Below are 14404 nucleotides of genomic sequence, written 5' to 3'. Positions count from 1 at the left end.
CGTCCTGTACTTGCCGCGGCCGCCGCTTCCGGTTCCGGTAGAGGCCGGTAGTGTACCGAAGGAGGCGCCGGGCATGGCGGGGAGCCGGCTGGAGAGGGTGGGGAGCGTCTTCACGCGGTGTGTGCTCGGAACTGGGAGTGGGTTGAGGATGAAAACTCCTGGCGGGACTTTTAACCGGCCACGCTCCCCGTTGGGTGGGGAGCGAGGGTGCGGGTGTCTGAGCCGAGCGAGGCACGCCTGCTTTCTTCTGGTTCCGAGTTGTGGTGTTTGATGTCTCCCTGAGTTTGTCTGTCACTTTAAAGATGGAGCCCCCTTCCACCCGTGGAGGTCTCTAGAAGAGAAAGAGGCTTGCATTTTCCGTGACGGATCGGGGTTGGGACGCCCATAAAGAGGACATGGAGGGACTTGACCTTGTTAGGTTGGTGTGGGATGTGGCAGTGTCCGGACTGTGTGGTTAGTGCCTTTGATGATCCAGGCTATGCTAGACCGATTCAGGGGCTTTGGCAGGCTGTTGTAACCGACTGACCTTGGTTCTGTTCCCTCTCTTAGAACACGGGACCTGCTTCGGGCTGGGGTGTTGAAAAAGAAGCCCGTGTGGTATGACATATATAAGGCCTTTCCACCGCTGAGAGAGCCGGTCTTCCGAAGACCCCGCTTGCGATATGGCAAAGCCAAAACTCCCATCCAGGACATCTTTTACCACGAGGATCGGATTAGAGCGTGAGTGTGCAACCCACGTAGTGGTCAGGATGCAACAGAACTTCAGAAGGGAAGGCGTAGTAGCTAGTCTGGTGACTTTAATAATAAGCTGAGTCAGAGGCTTACCGTGTGGAGATGGTCTTTTGTAAATTAGTCCTAATCATGGCATCTCTGCACTCCCCTTTGGTGAGAGGAAGCAGAAATTCTGAGAAGTGGAATCTGGAGCCCCACAATTGAGAGATCATTGCAGTTACAACTCCCTGGTTCCTACACACGTGCCTTGTGGGAGGCACTGTGGTAAGTCCTTGGCCAATGTTATCATAGGCCTTATCTAACCCTGTACTGTAGGTACCCTTGCCTCCATTTTTTTTTTTTTTCCAAAAGGACTAATAAGTAGGTTAACCCCCTGTGGTTTCACAGTGAGGGTGGCAGACCTGAGAGTCACATCTCTGACTCCAGGCTTCTTTTTATTGGAAGGGTGTGTGTGTTTGTGTGCCGGGAATTTGAGGTTGGGACCTTGTGCTTGTGCTCTACTACTTAAACTATGCCTCCAGCCCTGACTCCAAGCTTATGTTGGTTACTGCTTCTGCTTCTCCAGAGTGGAGATAGGAGGAACATGGTCTATAGATGTAGTGCTTGAGATCTTTAAAGCCACTCATACTGGAGGATGCTCAAAATTCCAAGGGATTTAAAATAATCGTCACTAGAAATTTGAGGGAAAGTTCTTGTGTGCTTTATTTTTTTTTAGCATCTCATCATTTAGCCTAGGGTGGCCTAGAACTTGTCCTCCTGCCTCTGCCTCCCAAATGCTGAGATTATGGTTATGTCACTACACCCAGTTTATTTCCTCTTTTATTATAAAAATAATGTTTATTGTAGAACATTTAGAAACAAAGGAAAAGCATAAAGAAGAAAGCACAAATTGCCCCATCATCCTACCATCTAGAGACAGTGGTTTGAAGGCAAGTCCTGGAGCTTACTCAGTTGTGCAACCTTGGACAAATTATCCCTGTAATCTTTAGATTCCAAATAGTAAGATATAACAATGGTACTTCGTAGAGTTGTGAAGGGTGAAATAAGATGATACGTAAACAGTTTTTAATTCAATGACTGTCACAACATAAGCCTTAAATTAATGTTAACTGTTACTGTTATTAGCAATGTTTGGTCTGGTTCCTTCTATTCTTTTCTATGTGTTTATATGTATATATGTCTCATCAGTAACATGATACAAATAATTGGTACCCTTTCCTCTGTTTAACATTATGAGCATGTTCCTATGTTACACATTTTCAAAAATATTAGCCTTTGCAAATGTTCTGTATTTAGCCATTTTCCTAGTATTGGGTATTTATGGTGTTTATATATTACAAGATACAATGGCAGTATTTTAAAATATATTTCCTTCATTCTAACACTGGTTATTTTCTTAGGGCATATTTCTGTTAGAATTGATTAAGTCAAACAGAATGGACACATTTCTTTTTTGGTGTTGGGGTTTAAACTGAGGGCCTTAACTTGCTGGGCAAGAACTCTACTACTTGAGCCATGTCCATCTGCCCTTATTTGCTTTAGTTATTTTTTTAGCTAAGGTCTCATGTTTTTGCCTGGGGCTGGCCTGAGATCATGATCCTATCTACAGCCACCCTCATAGCTGAGATCATATAGGCATACGCTACCACACCCAGCTTATTGTTTGAGATGTGGTCTCACTAACTTTTTGCCCAGGCTGCTTTCATACTGATCCTCCTGACCTCTACCTCCGTAGCTGAGATTAGTGTCATGGGCCACTGTACCCAGCTAAGTATGAACATTTTTAAAGCTTTTGTTGCCATTACTTAATTTGTTTTTAAAAAAGTTGTCCTAATTTACAAGCTGATAAGTAAAATTTGAGAGTTCTTACTTTATCCTTGTCAACAATGCTATGATAATTATTTAATTTTTTTCTGATCTAGTTATGTTTTTTTTTCAATTTTGTGGTACTGGGGTTTGAACTGAGGACCTTGGTAGGCAGGTGCTCTACCACCTTGAGCCACACCCCTAGCCCCTGATCTAGCTTTAAAATACTGTCTAAATATTTTAATTTCTATTTCTTTGACTAGAAAATTTCCCCATTTTCATGTTTATTGGCCATTTTATCTATTTTTAACCTATTTTAATAATTATTACTGTATATCAATGGGAGTTCTATATAGAAGTAAAGATGATGCATTGCAAGCATTTTTTCATGTTATTAGCCTTAAGGCTGTTTTTATTTTATAGAAGATGATTATTTCATTCTACAAATATTTTCTGTGGTGCCTTCTGTATGTCAAGCATTGTTCCAAACATTGGGCTGGGCACTAGGATATTTTATGTATTCATATCTACCAGTTTTTTTGTTGGCTTCATTGTCTTTATACTTAGAGTATTTGGAAAAGTTTTTTTCAGTAAATTCAGCTATCTTTTTCTGAGTCACTTTCTAGTACAAATCAGGTGTTGAAATAAATACAAATACTTGTTATTTGACCTCCTTTTTTTTCTTTTTCCCTTAAACCTGAATAGCCTTGGAAAAAGTGGTTCCCACCAACATTCTTAAAAAAGTCTTTAAAGTCTTCTATTTTTTACCACAGTAAGCAAGAACGGTGCTGGGGTGTGGCACAAGTATTAGAGTGCTTGGTTGGCAAGCAGGAGACCCTGAATTCAAACCCCAGTACTGCAAAAACAAACAAACAAAAAGCAAGAACTGTCTAGATGTCACACTCTAGCCAGGCATGGTGGCTCATATCTGTAATTCTAGCACTCAGCAGTTAGAATTAGGTGGATGGAGGATTTAAGGACAGCCTGGGTTACATAATGAATTCAAGGCTAGCCTGAGCTATATAATGAGACCCTGACTCAAATAACCAAAGGTTAGGGATGTAGCTCAGTGGTAGAGTACTTGCCAAGCATGCATAAACCCAGGGGACTGGTTGCCAGCACCATACAGCACCTCCCCCCCAACAAAAAAGAACCAGATGTCATACTCTTGGACATTGCTGTCTCGCAGTGTTAATGTCTCCCTTTCTGTGCACCATGGTTACTTTGTTCATATTGCCCTTGTTATGGCCTTAGTCTGTTCCTTAAAGCTCTGCATGCCAAACACCCTGTCTAGTCAATTACAGACATTTTTAAAAACTTTAACACATTCCAGGTTCATCTTACCAACAACACAAGGCACTGTCTTACTCATCCTTGTGACCTTAGTGTCTCACCCAGTGTTTGGCATATAAATTGTACTTGTGTCATAAATGAAGAAATTAGTAAATTAATGAATGAATGAACTACTAGGCTAGTAGAAGGAAACCTGAGAAAATTCCTTGAAGAGGAAGGATGGAGGGCCAGGATTAGGGCTGTTTGAAGAATAGCCATCAGCGTTATCAGGAACATCTATCAGGAACATCCCTGTCCCTGAAACAACTTCTGGAACAGTGGATTAGAAATGACTTCTAAGGCCACATTCAGTCCCTTTAACATGTCTGAATTCTAAATAAATGATAAATTACTGGGAATTTTACTGACAAAGCCCTTCCTTCAAATACTCATAGCAGTTTTTAGTGCCTAGGATTTGTATGGTTCCTTTTCTTTTAAATGGTAAGACCCTTGATTGTGCCTAACTGAAATTCATGCACATCCCTTTTTCTTACTACTATTCCTGGACACAAGAAAATGGTATTGATAGAGTCTTTATAGTCTTCACTGCGATCCAGTCATCTTTTATTTGAAGATTTGGTTTTTTTCTTAGCACTTTGTTGAGGTAGCAGAGCAAGTGTGTTTTCGCTCTATGTGGAACTGTTCAGAGTAGAACATGGGATCTTTGGGGTGATTAAAGATTTTTTCAGTATCTTTTTGCTTAGATCTATTGTACGTACTTGGTCAGGGTGCTTTTGTACTTCATTTAGACACTAGCTTCATTTGTGCTTCTGCTGTGGAGGGCATTGAAACTGGATGATAGTTCATTGGACAATGTTGGAGTATTTTACTGCTCTGCTTATATATTATTACTGGCTTTTTTTGTTGTGTTTTGAGGTTTGTTTTTTTTTTTGGCAGTGCTGGTGTTTAAACTCAGGGCCTCCTGCTTGCTAGGAAGGTGCTCTACCACTTGAGCCACAACTCCAAAAATAAGGAAAAATTTTCTAACATGTATAACAAAGGGCTAAATCAGTAAGCAAAAGACCACTGTCTCAGTTTTCTATAATAAATTCCATAGACTAGGTGGCTTATAGGCAACAGAAATTTATTTCTCAGCATTTTAGAGACTGGAAAGTCTGAGATCCTCTTACTTATTTGAAGAGGACCATTTTCTTGCTGCGTCCTTACATGGGGGAGAGCAAAGAAAGGAAGCAACATGCCTATTTTTTCTAAGGGCACTAATTCTACTATAAGGACTTTCATGCATTACCTGACGACCTTCTAAAAGTCTTGTCTCCAAACTTCATCACCTTGGGAATTAGGGTTTTAGCATATGAATTTTAGGGGACACAAACATTCAGTTCATAGCAACTACCAAATAGAAAAATGTACAAAGAGTATAGATAGTTCATAGAAAAGGAAATTCAGTTTGCTTTTAAACTTGATAAAATGTCTGATCCCTTTCATTAAAGAAAGGCATATTGAAACTGCAATTATAATCTCACCAAATTATCAAGGGTCAAAAGGTTGGAATATATTTGGTCAGGATATGGGGAAATAGGCCCATACGTTACTGGTGTGAGTATAAATTGGTGCAGCTGCATTGGGAAGTATTTTGGCAATTTGGAAGGCTTCTTTACAATTAAGCATACACCTTGATCCCACTTAATACCACTTCTGTGAATTTATTGCACAGATTTATTTGCAGAGTGTAATAGGAAGTACAGGTACAGGTAATCCTGGCAGCACTGACTGGAGTAGCAAGGACTAGAAACCTGCACTGATTTGAGATTATCTCTAAGAAATACAAGTTGAAAAGGGAAGATGTGGGGATAGGAGTGACTGGCTAATGGGTGCAGGACTTTCTTTGGAAATGATGCAGATGTTTTAGAACTAGATAAAGGGTGTAGTTGCAGGACTCTAATTGTACTCAGATTGCTGAATTGTACATTTAAAAATTTTTCCTTTTTTTTTTTTTTTGTGGGACTGGGGTTTGAACTCAGGGCTTCACACTTTGCAAAGCAGCACTCCACTGCTTGAGCCACATCTCCAGTCCATTTTGCTCTTGTTATTTTCGAGATAGGGTCTTGTGACCTATTTGTTGGGACTGGCCTTGAACTGAGATCCTGCTGATCTCAGCCTCCTGGGTAGCTAGGTTTACAGGTATGAGCCACCAGTGCCCAGAAAAAATGATATTTTTTTGATGTGCAAATTTCATCTTAATTTGAGAGGGAAGATGTAGAGCAGGGCTTCTTTCTATTTGGGGCTAAAGAATGTGGCTGGGGCAGGGAATGATGGATGCACATGTGGTTATATTTTGGTAGGATATTTCTGGGTAGATACACTGGTTAGTGGTGGGGCTGTGGCTGGGGGGGGCAATGGTAAGAAGTGCCATGTTCCAGTCCCCCTTTCTCAAACACCACCCAGACTCCGCTGCTGGCTGCTACCCCCAGCAGACCCTTCCGACAGCTGTTTGAGAACTTGTCTTGGACAATTGATGGAAAAATTGAAGGTTTAACAGCTGAATTGTGATTTTAAGAGTTCCTCAGTTTAATAAATGTAGGCTTGGACTGGAGGTGTGGCTCAAGCAGTAGAGCTCCTGCTTTGCAAGTATGAAGCTCTGAGTTCAAACCTCAGTCCCTCTAAAAATAAATAAATGAATGTAGGCTTGATTACAGTTTCAAATCTCTCCTAGCTACCTAAATTGAAAAGGCTTGAGCTCTGTTGTCACTGAGCTTAGGGACAGTAGACTCTTGGGGAGGTCTGGACACGTTATCAGAAAAACTTCCAAATCTCACACATCTAAATTTAAGTGGAAATAAACTGAAAGATATCAGCATCTTAGAACCTTTGAAAAAGTTGGACTGTCTTGAAAAGCCTGGATATGTAACCGTGGGGTCACTAACCTGAATGACTATGGAGAGAGCATCTTCAAGCTGCTTCCCCAGCTGACCCACCTGGATGGCTATAACCAAGAGGACCAGGAAGCCTTCAGCCCTCTACTCAGATGTGGAGGTGGATGGTGTGGATGAAGGAAAAGATGAGGACAATGAGGAGGATGAGGATGGTGAGGAAGAAGACTGATGAAAAAGAGGATGAAAACGAGGTCAGTGGTGAGGAAGAAGAATTTGGACATGATGGAGAAGTTAAGGATGAAGAGGAGAAAGAAAGGAGGAAAGGTGAAAAGAGAAAGACAGGTAAGGAAGGAGATGATTAGACCCCAGATAACCTGCAAAAACAACAGTTCAGTATTAGACTGTTCATGGATTTGATAGCTGTTTATAAATAAATGAATGAATGAATGAATGAATGAATGAATGAATGAATAAATAAATAAATAAATGATAGCTGTGGTACAAACTGCAGGACATCCATCTACCCAAAGAACCAAGGAATACTTCTGTAACATTCTGCTTTCTTCCGTTTAGTCCCTTTTGATAATCCATCAAGCTTGGGGACTTGGCCCCAACAAAATTGTAAGCATTGTTAGCATTTTTGTGTAAGATTCTTGCTTTTACATGGATAGTTGTGATTAGAGAGTCAGCCATCCATGGCTGCCAGTTACACTGGGATTGTAACAGCATTTTATTTTTATTTTCTGTACAACAAAAAGGTTTGTAAAGAAAGAAATTGGTTAGTGTTGCTTCCTGAGAAAGAACCTGGAGATTTGGGGTGTAGAAGGGAGAGGGAATGTTGCTTTTCACTGTATGCTCTTGTGGCATTTGATGTGTTTGCTACATTCATTTAAACAACAGCTCTTCAGCTTAGGCTATACTTCACTCCTCAGAGCCTAGCAGTTGTTTCTTTCTTCTGCCCCACTGGCCACAATCTATGATTGGAGATTTATATTGTGTTTTTATGTTTTCTAGGAAATTTTATTCTGCCTATGGATCTGGTCAAAAAGCTTTTGATATGTTCAATCCAAACTTCAAGTCTGTCTGTCAACGGTAAGCCATTTTCAAGTCCTGAATTACTCCCTGCATCCTCAAGGATTTGGTTATCAGTTCGAGGAGTTCTGTTGAATTCTCCTTCAGAAAAAGATATTCCTGGCTGGGTCCAGTGGCTCCCATGCTTGTAATCTTAGCTACTCAGGAGGCAGAGATCAGGAAGACTGCAGTTCAAGACTACCCTAGGCAAAAAGTTAGTGAGATTCCACCTTAAGAAGCTGCTTGTGGTGGTATGTGCCTGTGATTGCAGTTGTACAGGAGGCAGTAGATTAGAGTATCATGGTTTGAGGCCAGCCTCATGCAGAAACATGAGATCCTACCTGAAAAATAACAAACAAAAAAGGGTTTGAGGGCATGGGTAAAGTGTAAGAGTGCCTGCCTAGCAAGGGTGAAGCCCTCAGTTCAAACCCCAGTACCAAGAAAAAAAAAAAAGTTCTTGTAGGAAAATCTGTTGTGGGCATTCTTGATACTGCATAATAGTGTGTCAAGACAGCCTTAACATACACACCTAAGATGGGTCTGGAATTCCAGGTTTGTGGAGAAGTACATTGAGCTGCAGAATCTTGGCGAAACAGATGAAGAGAAGTTATTTATGGAAACAGGGAAGGCTTTATTGGCAGAAGGTGTCATTTTAAGACGAGTAGGAGAAGCAAGGACTGTGAGTACTTTATTCAAATTGTTGCCTTTGATCTAGGGATGTAGTTCAGTGGTAGAGCACTTGCCTAGCATGTGTGAGGCCTTTGGCTCAATCCCTAGCAAAATTGTGTGTGTGTGTGTGTGTGTGTGTGTGTGTGTGTGTGTGTGTATTGCATACATACACATTGTTAAAATTGGTATTGTTACCTGTCAGAAGTTATAGGGGGGTTATTTTTCTTTCCTCAACCTTGGCTCATGGTTTTAAACTCCAGATCAAATATTGTTAGAGTGAATATAATGGAATTTTGTGGTAATACTTGCTACTTAGAATAAGTGAGTTGTCATTAGGGCTCCTAAAATTATGGTTCTAGGGGGAATAAAGGAGAATGATGGAGGGGGTGAATTTAAGATATATTATATGAACTTTTGTAAATGTCACAGTGTGTCTCCAGTAGTAGAACAATGATATGATAATAAAAATAATACACAATAATACAGAAAATTTTATCATATTCACTGTTACAATAGAATCTAACTTGAGATATTAGTGCTAAATTTTTCACTCAGAGGCACAGGACTACCAGTCCTGTGGCTCCAGCCAGTTAAATGAGTGAAAATGATAACATTGATATGGCATATTTGTATCTGGTTTTTTAAGCAACAAGAAGGTAGTCACATTTCTTGGAAATTCCAACAGGTGAATGTCAGACCTCAAACTGCATTGGTAGAAAATGAGTCTCAGGAAGAAGTTGCATTGGACCAGCATTCGGAGGCACCTGGAGAGCAGTCGAAAGGTCTCTCCCCTCCCTGAAGAATATGTATTCTGTGTATGCTGACAACCACACGCTTATTGGATGAATGTTGAGCTATTTTTAACAGTCAAACGATGTAGTATTTCTTGATCTCTGAGACATTATATTTGCCTTCTTTTAGTTCCTATTTCTGAATTGTCATAAAACTCAGTATGATGGTTTGAGAGAAGCAGTTTTGTGAACTTTTATTTCAGGACATTACTAAATAAAGTATTCCCTAGTAGTTTATAAAGTAAATTTGCTTTGAAATTGTAAATAACACGAGGAAACCTTTATAAAGATTATTCCAATGGAACTCATTCTGAAGAGGTTTGCATAGATGCTTGTTGTCAGCCTGTGGGATGGCTACATTGATCCTCTGGTATGTGTCTCCTCTCTGGCTCCTTCTGACTTTTACTTGCACACATGGTGTATGGTGTATGTAGTCCATTGGCCAACGGTTTCTGTCTGCAGATAATCTTTGTACTTTTTGCTATAGAACCATTGACTTCAACTTGAGAGGCTAAGCTGACTTATGTTTTGCAGTAGGAGTGAGGGCCTGTCATTGGTGATAGACAAAGGCCAAAACTGTAACTTCATTTGGTAGCTTGAGTATATTGGTTGGTAATTGACATAGTGGGCTGCTCAGTAAATATTTATCAAATAACAAATGAAGAATGGTTACACCCAGATAAAGATTGAACACAAATGGTTTGTATTGGTCCCTGGGTCATGAGGTGGCAGGGGAGGAGCAGCTAACTCAGATGATGTTCTCCATGAGCGTCCTGTCTCCCTGCTACTGAGGTGTGCTTAAAGTGCTTACCAACTCCCTCACCCCCCTCATTTCCCTGTTTTTTGCTAAATAAATGAAATACTCCTCTGCAGTTGTAGCCCTTATATTTGTTATCAAGCCAGTAGTTTTCACTTACTACTAATAAACTGCTTCAGACATTCCTTATTTTCAAAACTTGTGTGGCTTTCCAACCTAGTTGTTCTTTGTGTATGATCACTTCTGTCTTCTGGTAGACTGAAAGGTCCATGTCTCACAGCTTGTACCCATCCTTGCACTCAGTGAAAGTGAATGAGTCCTTCAGGTAAAAGCAGTTCTCAGCCATGCTGCTCTCCCTACACACAAGTTGTCATTGTTTTACAATTCCTCGTGTTTGGGGAAGCCTTCACTTTTAGATGGGAAGTAAATTTCATCCTTTCAGCGGTATTAAGCAACCACTGGTTACCAAATATCTGGCCAGACCTTGTGAAGAGGACCTAACAAGCAGATGAAGGAGATGGTTCTATTCTCAAAGCAACAATAGTAGGGCAGGCTATCATTCATTATGTTCTAAACCTTATGTTTCTGGATTTCATTTATTCTTTTTAAGTTTTTTTTTTTCCCGTGGCGGTGCTGGGGTTTGAACTCGGGCTCACATTTGCTGGGCAGGCGCTTACCACTTAAGCCATGCCTCCATAGTCCTTTTCTTTATTTAAAAAATTTTTTTCTCTCACTAGAAATGTGTGAGAATGCCTCTTCCCACACATTCTGATCTTGTTAAATGAAACAGGACTCATGAGGAGAGCCTGGGCCTGGCAGAGGGAGAGAGACTGTCCCTGACAGCACGTCTGGATGTGGATAAAGCTGCTGTCACACAGTGACTCCTTCAGATTGAGTCTCAGTGATCAGAGCATAGTAAAAGGTGTGAAGCTTACTGGGGAATTGAGAACAAAAATTCCCATAGTTTGGGCAAAAGCCTTCATCAGGTCCCTGTAGTGTTCTTGGAAAAATAGAGGTGTGACCCCATTCATGCCTTTAAAAGGCTTAAAATCAAGTTGGGAAGACAAGAATGACTTGAAAAATAGCAAGATGGATAGGAATCCTTTTGAATCACATAAACGTAGGGTATAAACACAGGTAGAGTAGCTCTGGACTAGCCTAGGAATTGTGTACCAGAGAGGCTAGAAGGGCAGATGGGGTTGGAGTGTGTACTGTTTCTTATGCCGGGAACACCCACTCTGCCATCACACCTTCAGTGCTGTCTTAAATGGTGTTTCTGTTTGGAAATTTTACTGTTCAAATCACATGTCAAGTCCCTGTTGAACCCCTATACCAGTGGTACTCCCAGGTGCTTCACTGGTTAGTATGCCTGATCTGCTATCTGTTCTCACATTCAATTTACTGTGGCCTTCGTTCAAGTGGCAAGTATTCTTTCCCTATTAAGTGTAAACAAGGACAGAAATTCTCACTTCTTGTTGCCACTGAAGCAATAGCAGCCTTTCAGAAGCATACCCTCCTAAGGGCTTGCAGAGCAAGGCAGGTGTTCAGGTTAGAGTGGGAGTTTGCTCAAATCAAGTGTGAAAATCTGGGAAGTTCTGGATGCTTCAGTTTTTACTGGCCTGACGTGCTGTCCTGTATCTCTCAGCCTGCAAAATAAGGGCAGTGTTTGACTTGGCTTCAAGTTAGTGTTGTGATGGTTAATTGAGATCATGCAAAACTCACTTGTATGTGATAGGTACTTTTATTAGTATTTTGAAGAGGCAACAGGTTTGAACAGATGGGGGTAGTGAATCAGATCATGGGGCCTTGAGAGCCACACAGAGGAGTTCAGTTGGATAGGATAATGAGCAGGGAAGGAATGTAGTAACAGCAATGTCACGTTGAAGGGTGGTTAGAACTGGGGGAGTGGGTGGGAAGGAGGAAAGAGATGACAGCTATATCCCAAGGTTACAAACCTGAGTGAACAGACAGCTAGGAAACAGGAATTGACACTCCTAGGGAAGAGAACAATTCTCAATAGGAGATGAAGATACAGTATCCAAGTGGCAGACAGAGGGAGAAAATCCCTAGTACAGAGTAAAATTTGGAGCCAGAAGAATGAAATGAGCTCTCCAGGGTGGTGCAGAGAGAGACACAGGATGTTGGGGGCTGGTCAGAAAGTGCCTTCAGTTAAAGGACAGGAAGAAGGAAGAACGTAGGAAAAGAAATTGACACCTGACATCTCCCACTAAATATTGGAGCGCGTAGTCCTGGATTTTCCATATTTTCTAGGGCTCTGCCTTTACCTCTGTCGGGTAGACCAGATGCTTGATTGTTTTCCTTTAAAAATGGCCAAATTGTTATTATAATTTTGTATAATACTTAGCATTGCATTCTCTGAATCCAAAGGATTCCAGATTTTATTGAAATGACACCGTTCTCCTGAATAAATGACTTGCCACTTTAAAAACATTCAGATTTTTTTTAATGTCATTCAAGTGGGAGGGTACAAATTTTCTTCAAGCACCTGCCTCTGCTTCCACAAACCCAGGTGTGGCACGCTGAAGTTGTTGGACCTCATTTGTCGTCCTCAGTTCTTGACTGTGACCAGGCCTGACACCTGACTCAGAATTGGACTGGCACTTGTCCCCAGTATTTGTGGGTTAGGACATATGAGACAATGTGGCGCTAGATGTGAAGTCAGGGCATTGGAAGTAGAAACAAGGAAAAGGCCATTGGAGCAAGGGTGAGGCAGGGTAGTACAGGTTCCTGCATTCTTCCTGGTCTCTATGTTCCTGAGCTCGATTCCAGGACAGCCCAAAGGTGGGAGACTGACTCTGGCAAGGTTAGTCATGTGTTTCCATCCTTTGACTGTGTTGGGTTAAATGAGAGATGTCTGAGCAGATTCAGTGAGCAACTTGGTTGAGGTCACCTTGGCTGGCTGAGGAACAGCACCTGCCCTCCTGTGGAAAAGATAGGAAATGGCTTTTGTGCCACTCTAGGATAGCACTCAATGTGGCAGGCGGGTCTGTGATTGGATGAGCCCAGCACTGAAGCAGTTTCTGTGGAATGCTGAGCCAGACAAGTGGTTATTGCTGCAGCAAGATAATGAGAAGGTTGCTAAGGGAGGGCAAAGAAGGCAGGAGACAGTGTTGTCCCCACCATCCACCATCGGTGAGATGGCAAAGAGGGAGTTTTTGTTGGATTGCTAGTTGACAAACTACATTTCAAGTGTAGTTTTACCCTTGATTGACACTTCCTGGATCATAACTTAAATAAACATCAGTCACCTGACTTTCTAGTTGCTCAATTCCTTTAATTAAAAGATGGTTCAAAGCAACATCCAGTAGTGGTCTATTTGTTATTTATCAAGCATTTTCCTTCCAGCAGTTAGTGAAAGGTCACTGGCTTCAGTGGATGCTTTGTTTTTGGTGAACAGTTTAGATGAAAAAGATAATACAATCAATCTCTGCTCCTGTTTGCTCATGGGCAGGACACTGTTTAATAGTCATTGTGGCATTTAGGATCGTAGTCCTCTGAAACATGCAGAAAAGTGTATGTGCATCCCTTGCTGCTGAACGTTTCTCCAAAAGTAAACATCAGGTTGTGATTATGGTTAATAATGAGGTATTGATTGTCTGAAAAATGTCACCACCTGGGAGCAGTCAGCTCTAGCACCACTAGATGGCGCTGCACTCTCATGTTGTTCAATTAATAGGGTTTTTTTTTTTTTTTTTTTTTTTTAATTTCCTTGCCTCAGGGTACCTTGCCTTTCAAGGTTGGTGAGTGTCCTTGTAAAATAATGTTCTGGCTGAGATTTAGGAAGCTGAGGTCCTGGGGTGCTGCTGAGATGGGAGGGGACAGCCCACAGGACAAATGACAAAGGCCTGGGCGTGTGTGTGTGTGTGTGTGTGTGTGTGTGTGTGTGTGAGTGAGAGAGAGAGAGAGAGAGAGAGAGAGAGAGAGAGAGAGAGAGCAAGAGAGAGAGCAGCGTTGTGTACCATAATAGGAGTAGAGGAAGGAGATAATTGTGCTGAGCCCTTGGAGACTCTGCCCAGAGCACTGTTTCCTAACCTTCTCCACTCAGTGACACCTCTGCAGATTTGCTGAGGAGGACTGGTGGGGGGGGGGGTATGGACAAGTGCAGGCCAGGGCAGCAGTGTAGAACAGCAGAAAAAACACAGTCCTGGGAGGAACAAAAGCCTGATCTATTGCTTTGTCTGGTGATGTTAGGGCAGTTAGTGGACAACTCGAACCTTAATTTCCTTATCTGTAAGACAGGAATAAGAACAGTTACCTCCTCGAGTTGTTGTAAGGACCAAATGAGAACACAAGCCAAGTTCTCGGCAGTCTTGGCAGTCTTGGCAGTTGTCAGTTTTTGCTCTCCCGTGATCACCACAGGGTGGGAGGAATGTGCTTTCGATTAACATGGG

General features: G+C 41.7%; 2 protein-coding genes and 1 pseudogene across 3 annotated transcripts in view; all 3 read left to right on the top strand.

Annotated features, from left to right (window-relative positions):
* On the top strand, positions 1-10177 carry Mrps23 (mitochondrial ribosomal protein S23). The gene is made up of 5 exons (XM_020180556.2): positions 1-117; positions 550-720; positions 7719-7796; positions 8328-8454; positions 9130-10177. Exons 1-5 carry the CDS (start codon positions 74-76, stop codon positions 9241-9243), a joined length of 534 nt encoding a protein of 177 aa, XP_020036145.2. The 5' UTR covers positions 1-73; the 3' UTR covers positions 9244-10177.
* The window catches only part of Ccdc182 (coiled-coil domain containing 182), a 79870-nt gene continuing 66128 nt past the window's right edge, over positions 663-14404 (top strand). For both annotated transcript variants that reach the window (XM_074046143.1, XM_074046142.1), the window contains exons 1-2: positions 663-720; positions 7719-7796. The gene's annotated coding sequence lies outside the window, so the exon portion shown is untranslated. The remainder of the gene's footprint in view (positions 721-7718; positions 7797-14404) is intronic.
* Positions 6506-7712, top strand: LOC109697148 (acidic leucine-rich nuclear phosphoprotein 32 family member B pseudogene; annotated as a pseudogene).

This window comes from Castor canadensis, chromosome 11, assembly GCF_047511655.1.
Source record: "Castor canadensis chromosome 11, mCasCan1.hap1v2, whole genome shotgun sequence".
Classification (NCBI taxonomy): Eukaryota; Metazoa; Chordata; class Mammalia; order Rodentia; family Castoridae; genus Castor; species Castor canadensis.
This window is presented reverse-complemented; position numbering and strand designations above follow the sequence as displayed.